This window comes from Schistosoma mansoni, chromosome 3 (assembly GCF_000237925.1).
Source record: "Schistosoma mansoni strain Puerto Rico chromosome 3, complete genome".
Taxonomy (NCBI): Eukaryota; Metazoa; Platyhelminthes; class Trematoda; order Strigeidida; family Schistosomatidae; genus Schistosoma; species Schistosoma mansoni.
This window is the reverse complement of record NC_031497.1, coordinates 13,433,044-13,458,939: the sequence shown is the minus strand read 5'-3', so window position 1 is coordinate 13,458,939 and position 25,896 is coordinate 13,433,044. Positions and strand designations below refer to the sequence as shown.

The 25,896-nt window shown below is 31.7% G+C and overlaps 2 protein-coding genes across 2 annotated transcripts in view; both read right to left on the bottom strand.

Annotated features, from left to right (window-relative positions):
* Smp_026320 (hypothetical protein) overlaps positions 1–16,348 on the bottom strand; it is a gene marked incomplete at both ends in the record, with an annotated part of 35,420 nt that extends 19,072 nt beyond the window's left edge. Inside the window, 5 exons of the mRNA XM_018799300.1 lie at positions 362–612; positions 5,162–5,731; positions 9,906–10,019; positions 13,532–13,962; positions 15,904–16,348. Of these exons, the coding sequence (XP_018651102.1) occupies positions 362–612; positions 5,162–5,731; positions 9,906–10,019; positions 13,532–13,962; positions 15,904–16,348 (1,811 nt within the window). The remainder of the gene's footprint in view (positions 1–361; positions 613–5,161; positions 5,732–9,905; positions 10,020–13,531; positions 13,963–15,903) is intronic.
* Positions 16,349–16,911: 563 nt separating this feature from the next.
* On the bottom strand, positions 16,912–24,254 carry Smp_136370 (hypothetical protein; the record flags this gene model as incomplete). Its single annotated transcript, XM_018799299.1, has 3 exons — positions 16,912–16,998; positions 21,423–21,468; positions 22,912–24,254. 3 exons carry the CDS (start codon positions 24,252–24,254, stop codon positions 16,912–16,914), a joined length of 1,476 nt encoding a protein of 491 aa, XP_018651101.1.
* Between the last annotated feature and the right edge of the window lie 1,642 nt (positions 24,255–25,896).

Below are 25,896 nucleotides of genomic sequence, written 5' to 3'. Positions count from 1 at the left end.
ATAAATGATGGGATTTAGTAATTGTGTAGGTGAATAAATTAATACTAGTAGAAAATAGCTGTTCAGTGTTTCGTGGTTTTCAATCACTGTCTAATCAAAATCAGTTTGTGATATAAAAGTTTAAAAAAAATTGAAACTTTTATTATTATTATTATTCTGAAACGAAGTAGATAGATTCATATTAGTTAAAGTGGTATAACAATTAGTGGTAACTCATCATGAATATTATGTCTTAATATATTTATTTCAATGTTGAAATGTAACTAGACAAGTCGAAGAATAGCAGTCCTTACTGTTGAATTACATGCAAATTTCTAAATCTTATTTATATATCATCTACAGTCATGTAAAAAAAACTTACCCAAGAAGACATGAAGATTGAGGACTGGATATTTTCATCTGAGACTGCTGTTGGTGTTGTTGTAAATTATCTTTAGGTATATAATTAACATATTGAGGATTATTCAATGGGCTAGAATTAATTGTTGCATTGTTAGTATAAACTGTATTCGTTGGTGTATTTGATCTGGAATGTGTAGTGAAATTTTCATTTGTTTGATGATTGTTTGATGTTGACATTTGATTATTACTACTATTGTTACCGCGAATAAACTACAGTTTTAAAAGAGTAAAAAGAACACAAACTATGATGAGGAAACTAGTAATATGATAAAGGCAGGGATATTTAATTTGTATTATGATTAAACAAACCATAACTTTGTCTCTAGCAATAAAATTTTTAATTTAATTAAGAAAAAACGTGTATATTCGTATTTATAGTTATATGGAAAATATATTTCTATAGAGGGATAGAAAAGATTGCATCATAAATTGATTTCAGACTCTTATTATCAGATCAGGTTGCGTAATAATCAAGAGGTAAGAGAAGAATATAAGGCTGGAAATAATCTATGGGTCTGAATTATGAAAGATAATTTTCTTCGCTGAATTCTCTTTACTTTTATTCAACGACATAATGGGTTATTTTAATTAAGAGAAAAGGTTTTAAAATATCTTTATAGTAGAAATTCAATAATTTATTTAATTCATTTGAGATCACGTAGTAAATCACTTATTCATTGGTGTGTTCATTAACGCAAACAAAAACACTACATTAATTATAATAACACTATTATCAGAAATCAAGAATATAGTATTATGAAGCCGCATAGTTTCATGTACAATAATAACAAGGCAGACAAAAATTTTTTAGAGACGACAACATTTCTAATTACAACAAAATATAGTAATGGGCTTGATTTAATCATGGTAACTATTCATGTAAATGCAAACTTACATAACCCACATTCAATTATACTAAATAGGATACAAATGTGATATGAGTGACCCTTATAACTTAGTGATAACGTCATAGACTATGAAACTGAAGGATGCCGTATCAGATCCAACAAGGAGCATTAATCCCTCTTAAGATTCCAGATATGTGTTGCTGAAATATCTTCATGAAATGAATTTGAAGATTAAGGCGTCCGACTTCCGATCACAAGGTCGCAGGTTCTAGCCCCACTTCACCTACTTTGATTTAAGCAGCCGGATAATGTCACTATATATATATATATATATATATATATATATAGTGTCTCAATGTCAAATACATGAATCTGTAATTAGTAATTTGTATGGCATGATGTCATAAAACAGAAAAGTAATTCACTTTAAATTTTATCTTTATCCAAAAGCATAAATACACCTAATAAATGATCAAGGTGAGCAAGGATTATAAAGAAGAATGATAAGGTGATGAAGTACCGGGAGAAAATAGTCAACTTTTAAATACTAATGAAATGTTTACTTAAAAGTCAGCTTATTTTTACAAGGTGTATAGCCTAAATATTCCGCATGAAATTATTTGGTATATAAATATGTTGTTCTGATTATTATTATTATCGTAAAAAATTGTGTTTTCCCTTCGATATATTCAAGTTAGCTACTTAATTAAAAGCATCGATATTATGAACATTAAAAAGCATGTTTATAATCTGGATAGCGACTAACTGTCGAATGATGTGCACTGGTGTTTTTGAAACAACATGTATCGATTTTGAACTTTAGTGAAAATATTTTCATAGACGGATATATATCCAGTCGAAAAGTTCCAAACAGGGTGAAAAGGGTAACTTGTATACTATTTTGATCGCTACCGAAAACATTAACTTGTTGTGTAAACGAAATTACAAAAGAGAATATATCTGAGGTGTAAACAGTTGTTTAACTTTGATCACATATCTGCAAGTTCGACTTGACAGCATCAACTTTGGAATATAGTTTGAGTGAAAACACTGTTTGAATGCTAACTGTAAATGTCATGAAGACCAGTACAGATAACTATTACATCGCTGAACAATAAAAAACAGTTGTACTAAACGGTTTACAGAAATTGTAAATTGCATGAATACTATTCTTAGGGTATGATGTGATAACAATCCACAAAATCACTGGCTATCAATTATATCCAGGACAATAAATGTGGATATCTAAGCTGGAAAAATTATAAAAAGACTAAAAGTCACGACTGAAAAACTTTGAAAGGTTTCTTCCAAACTCAATTATGTTAAAGCACAACAAATCGGGTTAGGTAAAAGAACTAAATGCAACGTATTAGTCATCATGGAGAACAACCAATGTGATCACGATTTACCAAATTAGTAAAAGATAGTTGAATATGAATGCGGATATCTTTATAGCCTTGATAGGTTAGTAAATAACGAAACTTCATTTTATGAATTTCCTCCGTTGATATGGTGACATGACGCGGTAACTTGGGCAGATGAATAATTATGTCACGTTACTTGTGTTAAATTACCCAGGACTGACAAACTGACTGAATACAAAGATAAAAAGCTACTCTTGCTAAAATCCACCTGAATAAATGATGTTCTTGCTCATTTTAAAACAGTGACGTGAGAGACAGAAAAGAGTTCATGATATTCTCAGCTCACGCATACACATATCTACTGATTTTCTTCGATGATAAGAAGCATCAAAGTAGTAATGAATAAATATTTCCTCTTCATAAAATAAGCAACGACAACAAAGTGAATGGTATACAGAAAAAAAACTTAATCCATTGAAAACAAAGGGGGAAAAAACGATATCAAACAACAATATTTTTCGGAATCAATAGAACAAAGTCAAGGAGACAATGAAATAAAAATAATAAAATGACAATAACAAAAGAGATTGGAGATATAATCGATAAGGATTGAAATCAATCGCATATATCTATATCTATATCTATATCTATCTATCTATCTATCTATCTATCTATCTATATATATATATATATATATATATATACGAGTATATAACACACGAAATTAATGAAAAGATTTTCTCAGAGACAAAAATATGAAATCACAATAGGAAGGAAGATTATTTCTACTCTGTCAACTCACATATTATTCTATAACAAGCTTATAAAGTTACCTTATTATAGTTATAAAGTATTACGTCAATAATGGGAGGTACAAAGTGTTTCGACCTATATCATGCATACAAACAGGTTTGTGTGAACTACGATTGTATACAAAATTAGAAAACAAACCCTTTATTGTTATAGAGTTATTATAAAACAATTTCATTTAACAGGATGACGAAAATTGTTCATCAAATATATACATCTGGAAAAAAGAAGTAATGCTTTTCTAGACGTTTATCAAATAACAAGTTATCACTAAGATACTCTGTCTCTAGTTTCGAAAATAGAGAATATAAACGTGCACTTCCACAACTTAGTGAGTGTTTTCTTAATTTATGGAACTATAAGAATGTTATAATCACTATTAGAAAAATGAATTTCACACTGTTCGGCACACAGAAACTACTTATTTAAGCCCAGTAGCTAAATATTAAGATAAAGAATTATCAAAATAAAACAGGAGTTAGGTCATCTAGTAGAATTGTTGGCTTCCTAGAAAAGATCCAATTAAATCAATGTTTAGGTGATGCCTTACAATTATTTAGTTTATATATATATATATATATATATATATATATAAACATTGCACAGACTGACACTGTTTTTTCACTAAAATTAAGCCGTACAACTTTAAAAAAATATTAAATTTATGAAAATATGACAAGTGTGTTATCCATAGAAAATTCCATTAAGAGAAAAACGTAACTGAAGTCTGTTTATTTCATAATGAGTGAAATACAGTAAAACATTGAGTCAATGTTAGTAGGTTATGTGTAATAATTACATTTTGAAACAAAAATTATACAGATCTTTTTAGTTATTTATTTTGAAATCATTAAAAATGCATTGCTTTATTACATCCACATAACTTTAAACTGTTGTATTATTTTGTTCTAATTTGAAAAAGTGGATTGTATAGACGGACATGGACACACATATGTAAGATAGCGGTGTCTGACGTACATGGCATTCCAACTGACTACTAGCTGAAAATAAGTTATAACTGACAAGTCATTGTAAGAACCAGGGAATAGAAAGTCAGAAAATTAATAAAAAGCACCTGAATTAATGGGTTGTTAACTATTACATGCTGCCATTATAATTAAATAATTTTCTAAAGATGAAAGATATTCCAGTACTTTTGCCTCTATAATACTATTATTTATCAATGAAAAAATCCAATAAATAATGTCAAAAAGTAACATAAGCTAACAAGCAAAAAGTATAAATTAGTCTAGAGAACGATCAATACCAATATCATGCTTTGGATTTATTGACGAAATGGAAGATTCAAAAGGATTCAAAATAAATGAAAATACCTCTTTTTGCATTCTACCTTCAAATTTTTTGACTACTTGGTACTACGTGGATTACTTCATTGAAAATAATTGTTGCATGACTAAATGAGAACTGGACCCAGTATGATAAATTAGACTTGTATTTTACCTTAATATAGTAAGTTGAAAAATTAGGCTTTTTAAAATATGCAATCAGCTTGATATATGTGAAATGATTTATTTTAATATTAACTTCCGTAAGTACAGTTTTATTCCACAAAACCTTCCTACATCCGATTTATGAACCTTTAGTTTTTTTAAAAAAAAAGGAGTGTATCTTGAAGAGACTAATAAACAAAGTTATCTCTAACTATTATATGGTTGTATGCATTAGTTAATAACATTTTCCCACTTTTTTATATCTATTTAATACTACACTAAATACCTGAGAGTGAATTGGTTTTTGAGTTCCTCCAGGACAATTTAGACGATTTTGAGGAGAACCTTGTTGTTGATGAGGTGTTAGTTGAGGAGAATATTGTTTGCTCGGCACACGCGATGAACATGGTGAAGATAGACCAGAAGTGTTCACTGTGGTCGGTATAAATTGTGAACTAGGTGAAGGCGCATTTGATGAAGGCCGAAAAGAATTTTGTAGTACATTAGGTGAAGGTGCACTGCCAGGCATTACCTTTGATATATTTTGATCGTATAGAGACTGTTGATTCTGATATATATGACTAGTATTATGATGATAGGCATTGTATGAAGACTGAATTGAAGATGGTGTTGGTTGATGCGAATGGAGTCCGCCAGAAGCTAGTGGAGAATGAAGCTGAGATGCTGGAAGAGAATTGTTAGCCACCTGTAAAGGTGATACAGTTCCAGCTTGGGAGGCATACATTCCTTGAGGTGTAGCTACTGAATCAGAACCATATACACTTCCAGGTGTTTGATCAACTGAATTGGGTCCAGAATGACCAGCTGATAGTGAGTTTGCCAAAGGTGCAATACCCTAAATAAAATGAAATCGGTACAAATTAAAGTTTAATTCTTATCAAAACGTTCAAAAACTTTCTTGACTTCAAATGACTTATATATGATTGAGTTTTCAATTAGGGTGAAATGCTGGAGACTACGTCGTATTTTTCAAAAAAAGAACTCATATAGAATAATATAGAATAATTCACAACTTATGGATTATTCGTAGACAAATTTGATTCAACACTGGACATTTTTTATATTACAGTTAGGAAGAGACTGAAAGAGGCATTCAGTTGTGATCAAACACAGACATAACATTGATTCATATTTTGAATTGGATAGCCTTTCTAGTTGTGTCCAAATAAGCAGTTAAAAAGTCAATGTGATATGTCAAAAAATTGATTTTAGTGAGGCTGACGTAATTTCTCCCATAACTGACATAAATACAACAGTATTTCAATAAGGTGTATTTTTTGTATCATCTTTGACTGTCATCTTTGTTAAGAATTGCTTATTGTTGATTTTTATGAATTCTCATTGGTGTTTCCTGTGAATTCTACAGTTTTGGAATTTTATTGGTCCGAAGTACGAATTGTCTTTCTGACGTCATTACTGAAGTAAACACGACACGGATTTGAATAGCAGGATCTATCAAGAGCTAATAATATCACGAATATAGCGAAGGATGTGGAGTAGACAAGTAACTAACAATATGTACGACAGGAAATAAGTAACTACTTATGAGCACAATGAAGTTAGGTTTTCAAAGAAATCAGTAAATCCTTACAATTATACAAATGTAATCTACCCCACATATTTTACAAGTTTCAGTGCTACATATTAAAAACATCTAGTGTCAGTTTAAAAACAGAATGTGTCTATGAGAAATAACAACAAGTAACACAGAAAGCTCTTTATAGTGCGTGAAGAATGTACAGTTACTTTCGTTATACAATAAATGTAACATGCTAGTAAACCACTATATTGGATAGCATTTCTGTGTTAAACGATATTTTGGTCGATTAACACGTTGAAAGTTGATTCTTTTAGAATAAATTAGAAACGCTTGTAAGCAATTCATGACTCGAAATTAATCAAAACCATGGATGTGACTTACTTCATTTTGACAAAATACGTATATTCCAAATAAGCTAAGTGACTTTTACAGTTATGAATTGTAAAACTTTTCTAACGAGACCAGATTAAAGGTTATTAAACTTATTTAATACATCTTAGTTTAAGTATGAAAATAAGATAGTACTTTGATGAATTCTAGATTTATTAGATATTTGTTAATGTTTATACAATCATACCTCGGTTGAAAAGAATATGTGATAAAAACTATCTTTTTACATATCAACACGAAGGGATGTAAGGATATAATAACGATTTCCAATGGATCCTATGATTATATATAGTAGAAAACCGGAAAAATACTATAACTCAGTTGAAATGTTCATCAGGCTGGTTTATCAATTACCTCAACTGGCAGTACTAGAAATAGGTTGTTTTATATAGCCAACACACTTTTTATGATCGGTGTTTTTCGTAATGAAAGTAAAACGCTAGTAATAACCAAGTTATAATGATACCTTTTAGTCTGCCTAACTAAGCAGACATTCTAATACAGTTATAATTAAAAATTAAGAAGGGTTAATGTACTTAACTTAGCCTCGACTGATAAAAACAACTCGATGGTAGTGTTCTTTATCGTTTTCTTTTTAAACGTGACATCTTTTTCTACACTTTTCTGATTATACTCTACCTACAAAATATATCTTTTCTTATTTAATGTACATTAAAAAAGTGAAGTTGACATTTGAGGAAAGATGAATACAAAGGTTATCATAAAAATAATATGTTCAGTGAAACATTGAACATTAGAGTTAAGTAAAATAATTGAATTGAAAGTTGAATGATTATATATATATATGCAATGCTCATGTTGCCAGCTGATAACTCTTGTGATAACCATGAATACTACTTATGATAACATTAATTATTATCATGCTTATCATTATTTCATCCATCTTAAATCCACTCAATGAACTATATATACAATAATACCAAGTATGAAAATGTACATATACACAAAAGATCGACTGACTAATTAATTATCTAACTGACCGAATGAACCATTCTCTACATAAAAATCATTAAAGGCAATAAAAAAGGAAGTGAATTAGTACAAGTATATTACAGTTTGTATGTTTATCTGCTTTTTATCGCATAAAAAACAATAAATCATTTGACTTGCTAGTTTACAACAACATGAAACATGAAGCTAATGGAATATAACGGAAAAGAAATTAAAAGAATAACATGAATAAGTACTATCTTCCATAATGAAATCGTCTAATAATGATGTGTTACTATGAATATTTAAAACGATTAGCAGATTGACCAATCGCTCACACGTTGTAGACCTTGTTTACTGCACATGTATATTGATATATGGTGTTTTGAGAAGAGTGAGTGAAGTTCGCTTGTAACAGAACCGTAATAATGGTAATAATTATTATTATTATAAATATTAAATTAAAAACTTGTATTAATAATCCTGAAAAGAACAACAATTAAAACTTTAAAAAGAAAGTTCACCATCAAAAAGAAAAAAGGAAAAGCGGGTGAATGAAAACTACCGGTTGATAAATAGTGAATCAACAGCAATTTCTAAAAGAATGCTATCACTGGTATTTGTGGTTAATGTGATTTCAGTCCAGGTAGAACAAGCAAGATTTGAGAATAAAAGACATTAAATATCCTCATGACAATATACTGGATAGCAAAGATGGTTCAAATAACACAGTTCATCCGTATTATTGAAAACTGGATAGCTGCTTTGTTCTAATTTGAGACTCATCAACAGTAGAAAATGATCATGTTTAAGGTGATAAGACACCATTAAAGATTTGAATGGAGATGCGACGGCTAATATTTTTTTGCAACTTAATCAATGTAATTGCTAACAACTGGAATTTACAATTGTGTATTATCTCTGCGAAACGATAAATAGTAATTTTATTAGTTTTTCCATCTATTTACCACCACTAATACCTTTGCACAATACAGAGTTGTTTATGACCAATATAAACGTCAAAGTAAAATCCTATCAACGGAGAAATTATTTAATGGTTAAAGCGATCAGAGTTCGAACAGTGAATAACAGATTTGAACACCTATTCTTCCTGTTTTCATTTAAAAAGCTGGATAGTTTCATTAAATCTTGTATAAAAATCCTGGCTTAGAGCTTAGTAACCACAGTAATACTCAGTAAATGAGTTACATAATGGTTCAGTGTTTAAACCATGATTCAAATGGTAAAATGATAATATAAGTGAATTTGAATACTACTGTAATAAAATGAATATCCCAATGAAGGGAAATTTTCTTTTACCGATATCATTTTCAGTAGAACTATAGTCAGTCAGTTTAATATTCATCATCAACGTCGAACTTGACAAAGATGTGCATTTTCTCTAGTTGCTATAACACTTTAGCACGATGAGATGAATATAACATGATGAACTCTGAAAGAGATCGAAATAATGTAATACCATCAATAATAAAAACGATTGAACATTGGTAATGTCATTCTAAAAGACAGAGTAAGAAAGTGTGTATGAAAGAATACTGAAATTCAAAGTGAACCACGAATGAAACCCGATGAACAAAATTTTATTTGATTAATGAGTTTACGTATTCTTTTAGTTTTAAAAGGAAAGGTAGATATTCCATATAGTTTCCATCTTTAGCCTTTCCTCAAGTTCACAGGTATATAGAAAAATAGCAAAGGTAACAGATGGTATCATTGAGATAAAATTAAGGCAATTCAGTGAGGAAAATTTTTTTCGATGAGGAACTATAAATACGACTGTACGGCTTGAATAAATGCCATCGTTGAAAAGGAACTTTTCTTCGCTGAATTGTATTAACATAGAAAAATGTTTGATTTGTTAATATATATGGTTAATAGTTGCTAAATCTTGTAAGTTGATAACAGAATTTTATTATTTAAAACTCAAGGTTGTGAATAATGATATATACCGAACAATATACACACGCGAAAAAAATAATAATCTTGTCAGTGTCATCGATGACAATGAAATACGGTGGATTAAAATTTAACTTACCTCAACAGACCGTACATTATTATTATTATTAGTAGTAGTATTATTATCTGGACCACCACGACTATTACAAACGCTTCGAGCAGAATAATTAGGAACACTAGCCGGTGGATATTGAATAGGTGCAAGTGATGAAGGATTACGTGGAGGACGTTGATAGGATCCAACAGGTGAAGCAGTAGCACAGAACTAAAATAGAAAAAAATACTAATCAATTCAACGTGGATTTATGATGAACTACATTCTAAATGTGAGGGCCACCTAATTGCCTCTACGATCAATCGAAAAAGTAATTCTTCAAGCGTTCAAAAAAGTCTACTTTTAACAAGTACTATGGCGAATCTGATTAATTTATTATTTATTTATTTAAACACACAAAAGGTGGTACAAGAAGGCACCAAATACATATGCGCCACACAAATCATTTGATTTGTGTGAGGGCTGGAATACAGCTCGGGCGCACAAACTGAAGCATCTAGTTGACCTACTTAATAGTTAATATGGGATTCTACAGTAGTGAGGTCTGGACAATATTTTTTTGCACTTATTATTGAATATTGTTTTGATATGATATTCGCAACCTAGTTATTTTAAGCACCTGTTTATTATCTGTCAGTGAATACGAATTATTTGACGACACAGACTATTCGGATTTTTATTAATCATATATTTGACATGATATTCATGTTTCCATTCATAATCAGGAAATTTATTAGACGTTAATATTAGTATCTTATTAAGAATGGACTCATAGTGATGGATCATTTTGAGAATATTTATGGGGTATCTGAGAAATTTCTTAATTTATATCTCTATTCCGGTTAATTGTTAAATGTTACAGTGAAAAATTAGAATTACCATATAAACGTATTTACATCGTATAAAAATACAAAATGTGCACTATTATGATTTATCCTTAAAATATCGTAACTTTTAGTCTAGAATGAATGTATGAAAAAAAATATTCAGATTGCTTTTTTCAGTTCAAAATGAAACACTGTTTTTGAGCATCCATACACATTTTAGTTCTTGTGAAAAATATGGTTTGGAATATGAATTTGTCATTTAATTTGAGTGTTTATCAACCAGGTAATTTAAATCAACAAACGAAATTTTACGGAAAGCAACTACATCAAAAAGGAATATGTTTGTCAATGTTTTATTCAAAAGGAATTATTTTGGCATGTAGAATAAGCGTTGACTGAGGACTAGCATTGGAATGGTTTTTTCTAATCCCAAGTTTATTGTCACCTGTTATATAAAAAACCTCAGAATATTCAATTTAAATTTCCACTTCCATATACCCGTTCATAGAGTAGGACTTATATAGGTAGGTAGGTCTAATAACTTTCCTGATTATGAGTGGAAACATGAATATCATGTCAAATATATGATTAATAAAAATCCGAATAGTCTGTGTCGTCAAATAATTCGTATTCACTGACAGATAATAAACAGGTGCTTAAAATAACTAGGTTGCGAATATCATATCAAAACAATATTCAATAATAAGTGCAAAAACATATTGTCAAATGATTTGTGTGGCGCATATGTATTTGGTGCCTTCTTGTACCACCTTTTGTGTGTTTAAATAAATAAATAATAAATTAATCAGATTCGCCATAGTACTTGTTAAAAGTAGACTTTTTTGAACGCTTGAAGAATTACTTTTTAGATTGATCGTAGAGGCAAAAGCACAAACGGCAAACTGATCAAATTTCAAACCCTTTAATTTTACTACCTCTTTCGATGCATGTCATTATTAATATGAGGTTTTTTAATGGTCTACCTTATTAGTGCTCGCCCCTATTGATGTGCACCCTTCCAGCCAACCAGCAATAAGTTCGGACCCTATTCCATCTGCTTTGGTTTGGACGGCCAAGTAGTATCACTAGTCTTCAAAACCAAGTACACGAACATGCACCTGGTGGGCTAATAAATAAAGTAACGTCAGAAGCAATCATTACTAAATCTACTCTTTCTTTTAATCCATAATTTCATACTATAATTTTCTATTAATTAAACCTGACAAGATTAATATTATGTAAGTTTATTTCACCCCATGTTTTACACGATAATATTGATCTAGTTAATTTATTTACCTAATTGTTGTACAGCAAGGTTTTTCAATCACCCCACGTACACACACAGATATATTTACATGCATTATCCTATTGTAAATTTACATTTGAGGCAATTATGTATAAGCATATACCACTTATTCTGTATATACATGCATTAACATACAAATATGTATAATCGCTATTATAGCTAGTTTTTATTAAACAATGAATCGTATATAATTTTTCCAACTACGATAAAATTTAAAACCAAAATGTGTAATCAATCCCTAAAGTCACTAACTTCTCGTTTGAATCATGTTGGTAGATGCAGACTACTTGGTTAGAGTCCGCGTAACTATCGTAACCAATGGTTGGAGACTCTGGGTGACATGGCTCAAAATCGATCACAATGACGCAGGTGTATACACTCTGTGTCTTCCCTTAAACCGTGGTATTAAAATTACTTTATACCTTTCTTCCTACGAACTAACTTTTTCTCCTTGTATCATATCCTTATATGAATTGTGTTTTTAGTACCACTGAAGTAACTGCTTCTATGAATTTGATGTTCATCATGTTGTGCTTATGAGGTATGGCAACTTGGACCGATGTACCTGGTCCTACATTGTAGCTGAATGAATGATTGGAAAGTGTAGTGAACAATAATCGGATATATTTGGCTTGTAAAGAGTGTGCTTGGAATGCGGGGGGATTGGTGACCACTCGGTTCTCAACCAGTGGTTTCTGGTCCCAAGCCCTTTGGGACAGCATCCAGTAGTAATTTTCCATGCTCGATACACTCTTTCTAAAAAACATTATATGATTTGAATGTCAGGTTTGTTATCGGTCTCCTACTTTGACTACATACAACAGATTTCATTGAGGGTCTGGTATTCGCACATTTGTTTACTTCGGAAGTAAGTAACGAGAATTACAATCAGAGTTGCTAGTTTATTCTACATATTACCAGAGACTGGAAAAAAGATAACTCAAGTTGAGACACTGAAGAGGCTGGAGTGATTTAATTTTTTTATCTTTTTATCTTTTACAATTCGGAATAAGTAATGACATATACTATACAACGACTACTATGAAACGACCACTAACATGAATACGAGAACATAATTTAGCAGAATTCTCATTTCGTAGAGTTTCCCAAGAAAAACTAATATGACGATTAGTGTCTGATTCGTCTATCAGCGTTTACATGATAAATAGGACAATAATAGAGTTAACACGAAAAGTATGATTAGATTAACTTTTAATCATGTGTGTAAACAGAAAATTAGACAAATGCTACTCGTTAATTAAAAAATAAAGACATTTAAACAAGTCCTTTCTCATAATAATTGAACAATTAAACAGGTATCTTCAGTGGTTATAACTCATTATTCAAATGTATGATCTGTTTTTTAGCTGTTCAACCATTCAGTAAAATGACTGTCTTAAAACTCTTTAAATTTATGATACAATTCAAACATTTCATTTCATTGACAGTTGTCTACATAATGTACGTCAACAATAATAGAATATGATATGAAGAAATCAACTAAAACAGTAGGAAAATGGGACTATAACTATTATTCCCCTAATTTACAAATAAAAATATTTTTGAAAGCTACTAAATAGATCAAATACCTGAGTAACTGCCATAGGTGATAAACGATCGTCTGCATACTGGGATGAACTGTTTCCACCACAAGAGTTAGAATCAGTACGGAAAGAGCCATCTGTCGCTATGGTTAGAGATGAATTCGAAGTAATAGGATAAGCAGAAGTTTCTGTACAGTATGTGGATTGTTGTAAGTTCTGCTCCTGAACTGGATATTTATTATTACTGGTAGCAACGCAACGATTATTTAAACTGTGATCGGTTGTAAGTGCACTTGTATGAGACTGATGATGAGAATCTTCAATTATTCTATTGGAATGTCCATTTGTGAGTGTCTGTTTAGAGAAAAGTTGTTTATGCTCGATGATAGACAATTCAGCCTCAGTTTGAGCATGAAAAGCTGCAGCCATAGGACCGACAATTCGTCTTTCTGGTATATCTGATTCCAATAATTTGTCTAGTATGAATAAGAAATTGGGAATACTATTGAGTGAAAACTATCAAGATGAGAAATAAAACAATTTAACCAGTAACAGAGTACCAAAAAATCTTAAGCATATTATTTTACTAGTAGGAACAAGTTCGAAAAAAACGATTCAAGATAAGTGCTAACGTAAAGTTATCATCTATTTCTTCGACAAGAATGTGGTGCAGCCATTTGTTTGCACTTGAAATATAAATAAACAATTAAATAAATGTGAGGATGTACTGAATCAAACTCATAACTTCCAGAATGCGTTAATAATGTCATTACTTGAAAGTTTAAATTCACAGGTTTCTTTCAAGTTTGGTCAACCACAAAATTCACTGAGTTAATGCTCGACTTCATTTCTGTCATTTTAGAAGGCTTCTACTGAAGATATTCTATGACAAGTTCACACTATGCTATCTAACTACAGTGACAGTGTCTCTGACAAAGCGTCATTAGTTTATTATTATTAAAATAATGCTACTTCAAGTAAAAAATACAGAAAATATAGATTATAGCTTCAACCAATCCACGAAATTGCGCTACCGTCCACCATTGTCTTCAGTGAGTTACTATTTCAAAACAGACCTGGTTGAACTCCACTGGTCACGGCTTCTCACTAGAACTCGAGGAGTCCCATACTAGGACGAAACGGTCGTCCAGTGCTTCCAGTCAGTCAGCTACAACGTAGGACCAGGCACATATATGCATCGGTCCAAGTTGCCATACCTCGTTAGCACAAGATGAATACGGGATTCGTAGAAGTAGTTAATTTAGTGGTGGTAATATATAAAAGAAAGGTTGTATATAAGGATATAGTATAGGACAGAAGACAGATATGAAGCGATTTTAATCTCAAGGTTTAAGGGAAGATAATGAGTGTATACACCTGTGCTTCCACGTGGTCTAGCTTTAATTGACTCATGAATTCAACTATAAAAATTTAATATTGTTTAGTGGGTTGAATACTTTGCTATCGAATATCCGTTTCAATACATTGCTGATTGGTCTTTGTAACCAAGTAAATTTAGTACGACAATCGGAAAGGGTTTACACCGAAAATAAACGAATTGATAACAAATATGACTACTACCCTCATACTCGTATATCTGTACTTGACCGTGGATTATCTGAAGAGAAAGTCTGTCCTTGGATTGTGAAGAGTAGATATTTAAGGAAAACACTATTTATACACATTTTTTGAGGAATCTAGAATTATAATAAGAAATTGACTACATGGTTCAAGTTAATCTGTTTAACAGCAAAATGGATCTCTCGATAAGACTGTTCCAACAACGTAGCAGGATGAATCAAAACCTGAAGTAGGAAAACTTCTATTCGGTTGACCAATAAATTAAACATTTTGATTTTTACTACTGCAGCTCCCCATCAGATTTTATTTGAAAAATCACAAATGACTTATAACAACACATAAAAATTAAATCTATCAGATATCTTCTGTGTGTTCTAAGTGCACAATATGTAAAGAATCCTTTAACTAAAACATATCTATGGTGTACTAAACAGACCTGATATTAAAAACAAAGTGATATGTTCAAAGCATTGAAAGTACACTGTACAATATTTAATAATATAATTCAACTATGTCTTGCGGCCGCACTGAGTTTAGTATAAATCATTACAATTGTAATCAAAAAGCGTTATAGATTAGAACCAATAGTGTAGAAATTATATTCTACACACCTTTTTACTCAGAAATTTTAAAACAGTGAACAGAAAATACAAAAGCACTTTTCTGATAAAAAACTCTTTTCATTGTTAGTTGTGGTGGAAAGACTGATACACGACACAAAAAATAATAACACCTATGATAAACTTACTAAGTAGGCTAACAAAAATTCATATACATAACTAATGTTGTTATTTAGAAAATAAACCAAACTTATTCGCAATGAGAAAGGAACATACCTGATAAAGCAACTGTTTGCCAGCGTCGATCATAGAAAGGTGCGGCTGGAGTACCATTAACTAATTCATACAGTTTCAAAAGACTTGGACTTTGGACAGGTGAAAAAACACTCAAAGCAACTCCTCTCATTCTTAAATTTCTAAGTGGTTCTTGAGAGTTTAGGTTAGAACCATCATCTCCCAATTCTATAAAAGACGAATCTGATTCCAAAAGTTTACTTATATCAATTGGAGACATGGCTAGGAGGATTAGATGTCTTTGAACCTTTTTACATAAACCACGCCGTGCTCGATCGATAGCATCGAATTCTTTGACTGCTGCTTGTAATAACTCATGACCAGGTGTACCTTCAGAAGGATTAATTTGATCACTGGTGTGACGTGATTCATGTTGCATAGTAGCGACTCTTTTTAGAATCTTATAAATTATAGGTGTATCAGGCATCAGCGTAGTTGTTTGCATTGGCTTGCGCCAACAGAAGCCATGAAGTGAATAAAGGGATGTATAGGCCTAGAAAAAAAATAATGATTTAATTATTCAAGTATTATTTTTCATAATTTATTGACATCAAATAATAATTACTGAAAAATAAGAGGCACTGAAAATTTGTTTTCCATTCTGGTTTGAAACATGTCAACAATCTACTTGTCGATAATCTACACACAGCGTGAATACCTAAAATTTTCAGATACTGCAATGAACACAATATCGTTCAACAACGGAGTAGGTTATGCGATGATTCGTAACTTTTAACTTTAGTTAAATTTTGGCATAGGTGAGCAACCATTTTATTGGTTACTCAGCTTACTGAGATATTGGATTTAAGAAACTTTCAAAATGAATGAAGCACATCACAAGAAAGCAAGTAGAAAAGAAATAATTGTGCATACAGCATATGTTGTGTCAAGTTATATCACCTGTGGAATTCAGTTGATTTGAATGAAAAATACTATATGCTGACTCTAACACGGCAATGTAGTCACGATGAATAAATTGAAAGTAGATCTTTAATTTACGTTACGTTCTTCGAGTAAAAAAGCTGCTTGAATTATTTGTTCTATATCATTATGATGATTGCGTTCACATATTGGAAACTATATGGATTAATGAGAGATACTTTGCCATCAAATGTAATGTTACTAAGATGAAGTAACTTCTATTTAGAGAGTATTCAACTGTTTAATGAATACATATACATTTTCTGTCAATTTGTAATCACGTTGGTCTTTTGGTTCTCAATACTAATTAATTTTTTTTCACTTAAGCAAATAAATATGATCCCAATAATAACTGAATAGCCGAACTGTAGCTGAATGGCTTTGAAAAACTGACTACAAGATAATGGCCATGGGATCAAACTGTACTTTATACAGGGGTATTTAGTTAACTAGATCATATCTCACCACACTATGCACTGTTTTAAGATTTATTCGTACCATCAATTAAACACTTTTTTTCTATTTCTTATGTTCTTTAGTTTTATTGGTTGAATGAATGTACAATCAGATGTTAATGTGTTCAAAGAAAATATCTTTTTGAATTAAAACTTAGAGATACTTCTACCAAATAAGCAAAATTTGAGAAGATATACACATTAATCACTTTAACTGTTGTAATAAAGTATTTAATAGATAATTGTTACAACGTTTCAACCTTTTTTATGAATTAGTGGAATTTTCGACCAAAACTACGGTATTAGTACTTTTTTCAGATATTTTAAGGTAAGTGTTTCCCCATTACTATAAATCAGCTGAACTAGTATATGACCTAGATTTTCAGTAAAATCTTTGAATACTGTTGTAAAATTGATGAACTTATCAGGAAGCATTCACAGTTGACAGTTACGATACTCTTATTTAAATGCATTGGTGTTTATAGTACAATGTTTTTAGTCGATTTTATAGCATATTCTTTTGTGTTTTAGATTTTAGTTCAAACATGAATTAATTTATTGCACTTGAGTTTGATATGAGGGAGAAACATGTAAATTTGCCGACGTTAGGCCTCTACTTTATAAGTTTATGAGTGAATTAGAAGACCAATGTCTAGGACTCAATGACATTTCAGATGAATTCTAATCATGCTTACTATATGTAAAATGCTTTGTATTTAAGTGCGTAATCTTGTCATAAAAAATAACTCGATTTTTGTAGGCAAGTTATTCTGTTTATTGACATTCGTTCGTTGTCGGGATTAAATTCATAAATCCAGATTTATGAGCAGCGACGACGTGACCACAACCAAGTCAAAAGATCAATCGCCGATCTCTCATAATCCACATAAATTCACCTCTAATAAAGAAAAGTACTAACACGATCGCGCATCACTTCCTTTCAGTCTTGATATTGCTCAAACATGTTGTAGTGGACGTTACTCACAAGAGTGCTTATAAGCAGCATGTGGCGGGGCAAGACAAGACAAGAGTCTCAAGAACCCAAAAGCTCGGAGAGTTCGGAATACTTGTGAGACCACAAGAGAAGCTATAGAAGACAGTCTACAACTAGCGTGGGTTGCAGAACATGCAATACATGAAAATGGAAGATTGAAGACTAAGTGTACATGTTTCATAAGCAATTTGTGTTGTCTCTGGAAATGGCTTGTTCATTTTAATTTAGAACTACTTCTAAGTGCAAGAATCCAGCTTAATAACAATCTGATGTTTTACAAACATTATAGTCATAATTCCACCTATATTTCTTAATGGATATAATCGTATAATTGCGATTGTCTTCATTTTGGACAATCCATTTCTTTCACGGTAGTAATTTTCGACTATATGAAATTATTAATTATTTCGCCGTGTTGTAAATGTACTCACCAGTGATATAAGGGTCTCAGTTTTACTTAGTATGGTGTTAGACAGCTGAGGACCCTTTAAACTAATGACGGTTGAATTGTAGGTCAACTGGTTTGTCTTCAACTATTTTAGGTCGACTGACAAATATAAGCTCTTTTTAAAAGCGTGCTTTCTTTGGGTATATTTCGAGAGTTGTCCTGCATGGCTAAGAAAAGGTAAATGTAAAACAATCGATGGTCATATTTTCCAACACTTGTTCAATTCTGGTCATGTAACCTCTTCAGAAGTAACTTCGAGTCAAAAGAAACGTGAATGAGAAACCTATGCCTAGTAGAAGCGTTGGGAATATACAATTCCAAGCCTAATACGTGCGTTTAAAAACGATGTTTTCAAGCCCTCATTCTATCTTAGTCTTAAAAGGTTACAACAACAGTAAATCCATTCTAACTTTAGAAGCTGCTAACTCCTTTTATTCCTTATTTTGACGTTTTCTTAATATTCTTCAAGTAAACAATTATTTTCATCTAACTGTTTCGCACTACTCTTTAGCCTTTTACTCATTTTTTTTATACACACGATGAATTCTTAAATGACCCAATATTTATCTACCTTATTATAAACTGGTATGTGCTAAATAATCGTTGAATTCGTGATTCGATCTAAGCTAGATCACCATCGAAAACCTGGAAGCACTGGACGGCCGTTTCGTCCCAGCATGGGACTCCTCAGCAGTGCGCGTCCACGATCCCGCACGCCAAATTCGAACCCAGGACCTTTGGTCTTGCGCGCGAACAATTAACCTCTAGACCACTGAGCTGGCATCCAACGCTGTTAATGCTCTGAATGTTTTCAATGGTAGTCTAGCCTACATTGAATCATAAATTCAACTATTAAAATTACTACAATCTCCACAAACCCCATTTTGAAAATAATAATCAACCTTCGTGAATAATATGAAAGAAAATTTTTCTCGTGGAACTTATTTGAGTTTCTTCTCAATGTTGCAATGGGCTTTCTTCGTTAAGTTTTCCTTCTTAAATCAAGCTTTTATAAATCTCAGCTGACCAACGTACTCACTTCTTTTTCATCACATGTGCTTCTATTCTTGTTAGAGATGGATCCCTAGATATATCGTCTCTATAATCAATGTTAATAAACCAAGTTTATTATCAGGAATCACTAGTCTTCAAAAACAAAACTCTGAAGCACATACGAGGAACTTCAATATTAATTCAAAGAACAAGTTACACCGACTAGAGATCTAGGGTTTGAAGTTATGAATGCAAATTGTGTTGCAGAAACACATTTGCAAGACTGAAGTGTAGTTATTTACTTGACCTTATCTGATCAACAAGGACAACCAATATGATTTAACTTTCGTTAGCTTGAAGATTAGAAAACTAATTCTCTTGGTCTGTAATACCTAATGAAGAAATATATAACGTGCAAACTGTTAAAGTAGACGGATGAAGCTAGGACATATTTCGAATAACTAATCAGTCTTTCTCGATCTTGATTGTGTTAGTATTAAAAATGGACAAAAATGCTAGTCCGAACTACCGACTCCACAAAGTAGTAATTTCAGCTACGTAAATAAATTTGTGCTTAGTATACTACCAAACTTAATACAAGCATAAGTGGTCGACACATAAATCAGAAAAATATTCCCTTTATTCTAAATAAAAGAACGAAAGACGTTGAACTAAGACTTAACTGCAGAATAAAATGATATAACAAAAAGTGTAGGTTTGAATGAATAGCATTCATAACACATGAGATATTGATATTATACCTTTTACATTTATTGTAAATTACGAACATATGAACGTATAAGATAAATCATACTTCATTCTTGAAAAATTAAACAGTAACTAGAGAGAACAATAGAAGAACCCTGAAGAATGTTAACAATCAAAGTATTTACCATCCCACAATAGTATGAGTAGATACATTTTTTCATTGAACAATAACTATGATTGTTAATTAAGGGGGAAAACTAAGAACAGAGCAGAGGAAATCTGATTATGTCAATAACACAATAATATTCGTTTCACTATAAATATATGCATAATTGACTGAGACAATTATTGTAATTGAGGTTGAAAAAGTGAATTTAATGTTTTGGATTTAACTGTCAACTATGTTACACTGAAATAATGGACAACTTACAAAAAAATATTATACTCCATTGATATAGAGATCTATACTCCAATAAATCATTGGATAATGTATATTAATTGGTCTTAGAGATTTATCAATAGAGTTTAAATCGTTAATAACTATTCAAAACAATTTTATTATTTACAAATATATGCGGAACATTAACTTAAGAGTAATAATGATATATATGATAGTTTTTACTGTATATAACTGTTGTAGTATACACACAAAATGGAGTGGAAGTAATTCAATCCTAGCAAAACGTTGTTGATCATTAAATGAATGAAAGAAACCATAGTTATATGTAGATAGTCTTTACATAAAATCTGTATAATCTTATGAACGAATTATTGATGTTGAAATGACCTGCTATCCGTTACGTAAGCCCATACAATCAGTTCCAATTTAATGATACTACTGTCAAGCAGTATGGACTATTCTAAAAGGTCACTTATTTGCTACTACTTCTTAAATAATTATCAGTGAACTGAGAAGAAACTTTTTTCTCAATAATTACTAATTAAATAATCTATAAATATATTTCATCAAATTATAACTCACATCTCTTCCAAAATCAGCATTGAGTGGGGGACCTCCATTTAAATTGCTACAGGTGGAAACGACGCATGCAAATACAAACACAACTAGGGATCGTTATATGGTAACATAAGAAAAAATAATCATATTAAACTTTAAAGAAAAGAAAATCCAATGTACGAATATGAGACATATTGGGGCGTTGGTTGAAATGTAGTGTTACTTTAAATTCACGCTGTTCATTTTCACAATTTGATTGGCCTATAATGCACCAAATGTGGTTCCTAATCTGAGTAAAATCGGATACATCAAGCCTTTTTTTTCTAACACGTTATCCACATGGAACATTAGATGACTACTATGATTTATCTACCTTCCAAACTGACAATTTATTTTTAAAATCAAAAGTATAAGTCATAGATTTTGAAATTTTATGCCAATAAAAATATTTTAATTCATTTGGCCATAAAATATGACAAGCTTCTGGGGAATTTTATGACAGCTGCCAACATTATTATCAAATTATGTGATGAACTGATCAATTAGAAGTGCAAGGAAACCCAAGTGCATGCGGTTTAAAACCTCATGTATGAGGGCTTAGTAGTTATTGATCGACCTGACAAGGAATTCAAAGAAAAATTCAGATGGGCTCAGTGGTTTTCCATGCAAAGTACTAGATACTTCCAAATAAAGTTATGGACAGCTCACAAAATTGAAACGTTTAATACGCTTAGGTAAAAGCAATCGAAAAACTTTAATATAAGCACTAACTTTTGCGAAAGTAACTCAGACGGTATACTGGAAAAAAACACCGCCGATTTACCGAGTCCCATAGCTTAGAGCTTTAATTTAAACAGGCTGTAAAGGTTGAGCACTCATCAGTTTATCGTTTACGGAAATCAGTGGATTTTAGTTCCTTAGTAAAAATGACTATTTACCTTTTCTTACAAGCTAAGTTGTCCTACAGATCTATCATTCATATCAAAGTGGGATTATGATGAACAATCGAAAGAGCTTTAGTTCGTTAGCCTTAAAAAGTGCAATATTTTTAAGATTGTTCCCGTTCTGGAAATAAATCCACATAGACACTAAAAAGTAGTCCACAGTAGGGAAATAATTGCATCTAGCTTAGACCCTGTTAAATAAATTGTGGACTTCACCTAAAAGAAACCTGGGCTTCAAGACTAAAAGGAATATTTTCCATAAAAACCACTGGGAATTCATTTTCTAACAAAAAATAATATTATTTCTGAGATCATTCTAGACGGTAGATTTGTCAGAAGTTCATAACCACACAATTTAATCCTTAGAACAACAACTAGAAAACTGAGTTATTCTTCTGTGAACAATATAACGCGAACATACTAAGTGTTAAATAACCAGCTTTGTTTGAGATCATTTAACCAATTTTATAAGTCTAACTGACTGACTGACACAATCAGATGAATAAAATTGTGACCGGTCGATCACCCCAAACTTTGTTTTTAAATACACTAATTCAAAATGTACTTACCTCAAAATTGGACAAAGATACTGGTCACGAAAATACTTCATGAAAAGGCTATCACAGTTGAAAGGTCGACAATGTTCAAGCAAAATCACACAGTCTACCGGGCATAACTCAGCAGCATATGTCCTTATGGCTTGAACATACTCATTCATATGAGTTGCCGCAGATGTATCATTATTTTCTATGACATCAGTGATTAAACCCAAATCACTGTATACAGATTTATGACTGCCATGAGAGTTTGGACATTTGAAATTAAGATCATTTAAATCCAAGGATGTCATAGATTTTGATGATGGGACTGAATTAATAGCATTTAAATCGACTTCTCCTTTGACAGAAAATTCGGTATTCGGTGATGTTAAATCAACTGAATAAGACAAATCGTTCATAATATTTTTATTCATTAAACTGTGTGAAACTTGAGGTGCAAACTCTGGAAATTTCTCATCACATTCTGAATCGATTGGAAATTCATGGGGGAAAAACGTCAATGGAGATGTTGAGGCCACCAAAGCCTCAAGAGTAGATTTAGGAGCATCAGGATTAGTGTTTGAGAACTTCACTGAAGAGATTGGAGTATCATCAGGAGATGGTAGAATACTATTCAGATCAGAAGATACATGCATTTCCTCAATTAAACGTTTTGGCGCTGAGAGGGGACGTGTCAAAGGATCTCCACCATCTGAATAGTGAGTGTAACATAATGCGGTGGAATGTGGACGTTTTACTCCAGCTCTGACAGTGCTAGTTCTATTCAGTGGCTGAGTATGATCATAGACAGTAGGAATTTTACTACCATACAGCTCATTGTTGTCCCCTGTGGATGTAAATGCCTTTGTAATGAACAAAGAGCCTTTATCATCTACGTCATATGGGACTGTGCTGTTTACCAGATCATCCACAACTGGATCTACTGATGAATCTTCTTTGAGAGGCGTAACACTTGAAGGAGTAAAACTATTAGGACGACACAATTCAAGTTTTTCGATGGAGGGATTTTCGCCACACAACTGATTTGAATATCCAACAGTTACCGGAAATGGGCAGAAGTCAGTAAGCTTTTTCTCAGCATGTTTGAGAGACTTATTGGAAGCTGGTGTGCTGGATGGCCTCGTGTAACTAAGTACAGATGCATGTACATGTTCTTCGAGGCAGTATGAAGTTATATCTTTATTACATAAGTGCGAAGGATGGGAAAACGGTCTAAGAGGCTGGTTCGCATTAAAGTTTAAAGGTGATGACGAATTCGATGTTCTTTCAACACAGAAGTTGTCATTTGTTTGAGGTGCGAAAATGTTTACACCCTTGGGTAAAGTGTTCAGCAAATCTATATCATTTAACATGCCGTATGCATTTTAGAGCAGATTGAAAACCTACAACACCATAAAAGAATTTATAGGATAAAATGCTCTGAAGATCCTCCGGGACGATTAATAGGAAGAAAAATTATAATTATAATTATAATTTACTAGTTTTCCCACTCTAGTTTACACTGAGATCAAGACACAGATTTGTTTATGCGAATAGGTCAGAACTGTCGACAGAAATATAGTTTTATCTTGGCTGTATGACCGAATGACTGAATTAATGTGGAGTAACCAAGTAATAACTGTCCATGAAATCTAATTATTGACACTAACCCCAAGATAAACTAACATGTACAACTAACCAACAAACAATATTATTTTCACGCAGTAAAACAATGCATTTACACGCAAAACATTCAACGAAAATTTCAAGATAACATTGTGAAGTCCACTAAGTAATTGCAAAACGTTATCATTAGATAACAAAACAATACTAATTTGAAATAAGAGCAATTATTTGTACTTGGAAACCTAAAGCAGAATGAAGATACAACTGATGTAACCTATATATAACATAAACTTATCGTAAATTTTATTTCAACTGATTTATAATCAGAATTTAAAATTGCTGAGGATAGAGTTCGAAATATTTCAGTTGATAAGCAAATTTACTGTTAGAACACATCTTAATTAGCTGAAATATCAGGACAAAGCATGAGTCGAAATGATGAAATACTCCAAAATCACAAAAGAATGTTGGTCAGAAAAAAGATAGTTCTGTTCTTTTAGATTGTTTTAAACCCGCTTAATATTATCATCACTATGCCATCAGCAATTGGCATTTATTAAACAAGTTGATTGCTAATTTTTTCACTTTACATTTAATTAAAATTCATCTCATAACTTCAATTTGTTGTTTGGAACTGGTTTCAATTTGTCCCTACGGCCCAAAGTCGTAGTAGCCTATCTCCCACGTAATATGACAAATCCATTATTAAAGAAATAAGTGATTAAAGAATAATCATGATTTAAAATTTTAATTATGCTACCGATGGACGTCGATATTCATCCAAACAGTAGAAATGGTGGTTCCTCTGTTTACCATGGACAACGACCAAGTACAGATATACTCGATTTTTTTTTATTAAAGAAAAGCATTGACAACTAAACAAAAATAAGCACAAAAATTGATTTTTAAGCATATCTCAGGAAGTTTTTTCTAACTTTCAGTTCAGTTGACTGATATGATATAACCGTAAAAAGTATAGGTTTATTACTAAACGGTAAACTACACTGTATGGGCTAATTAAACGACCACGGCGTCTAAACTGAAGTACGAGCAGAAATCTAAATTGCAAACTAGTGATTGAAGGTGAAATGATCAAACCATCAAGCCACAACTCTACTAATGAGGAAGTGGACGATGAAGCAAAATAACATGAACTAAAATGAAGTCGGACTAATCACTGTTTATCATAAATAAATACGCAAATATCGAGTCACAGCAAAAAAGAAATCTCTAACATGTTCAGTGGAAGCTAAAAAAATTTTCCATTTTATTCAAAAAACGACAGATAGGTTCTAAATGAATACAAAACCAGAAGCAGCAGTATCGGTAATAGTAAAAAGTGTTGGTGTTAGTGGGATATAGATTGGATTAAAGCATGTTTCATGCATG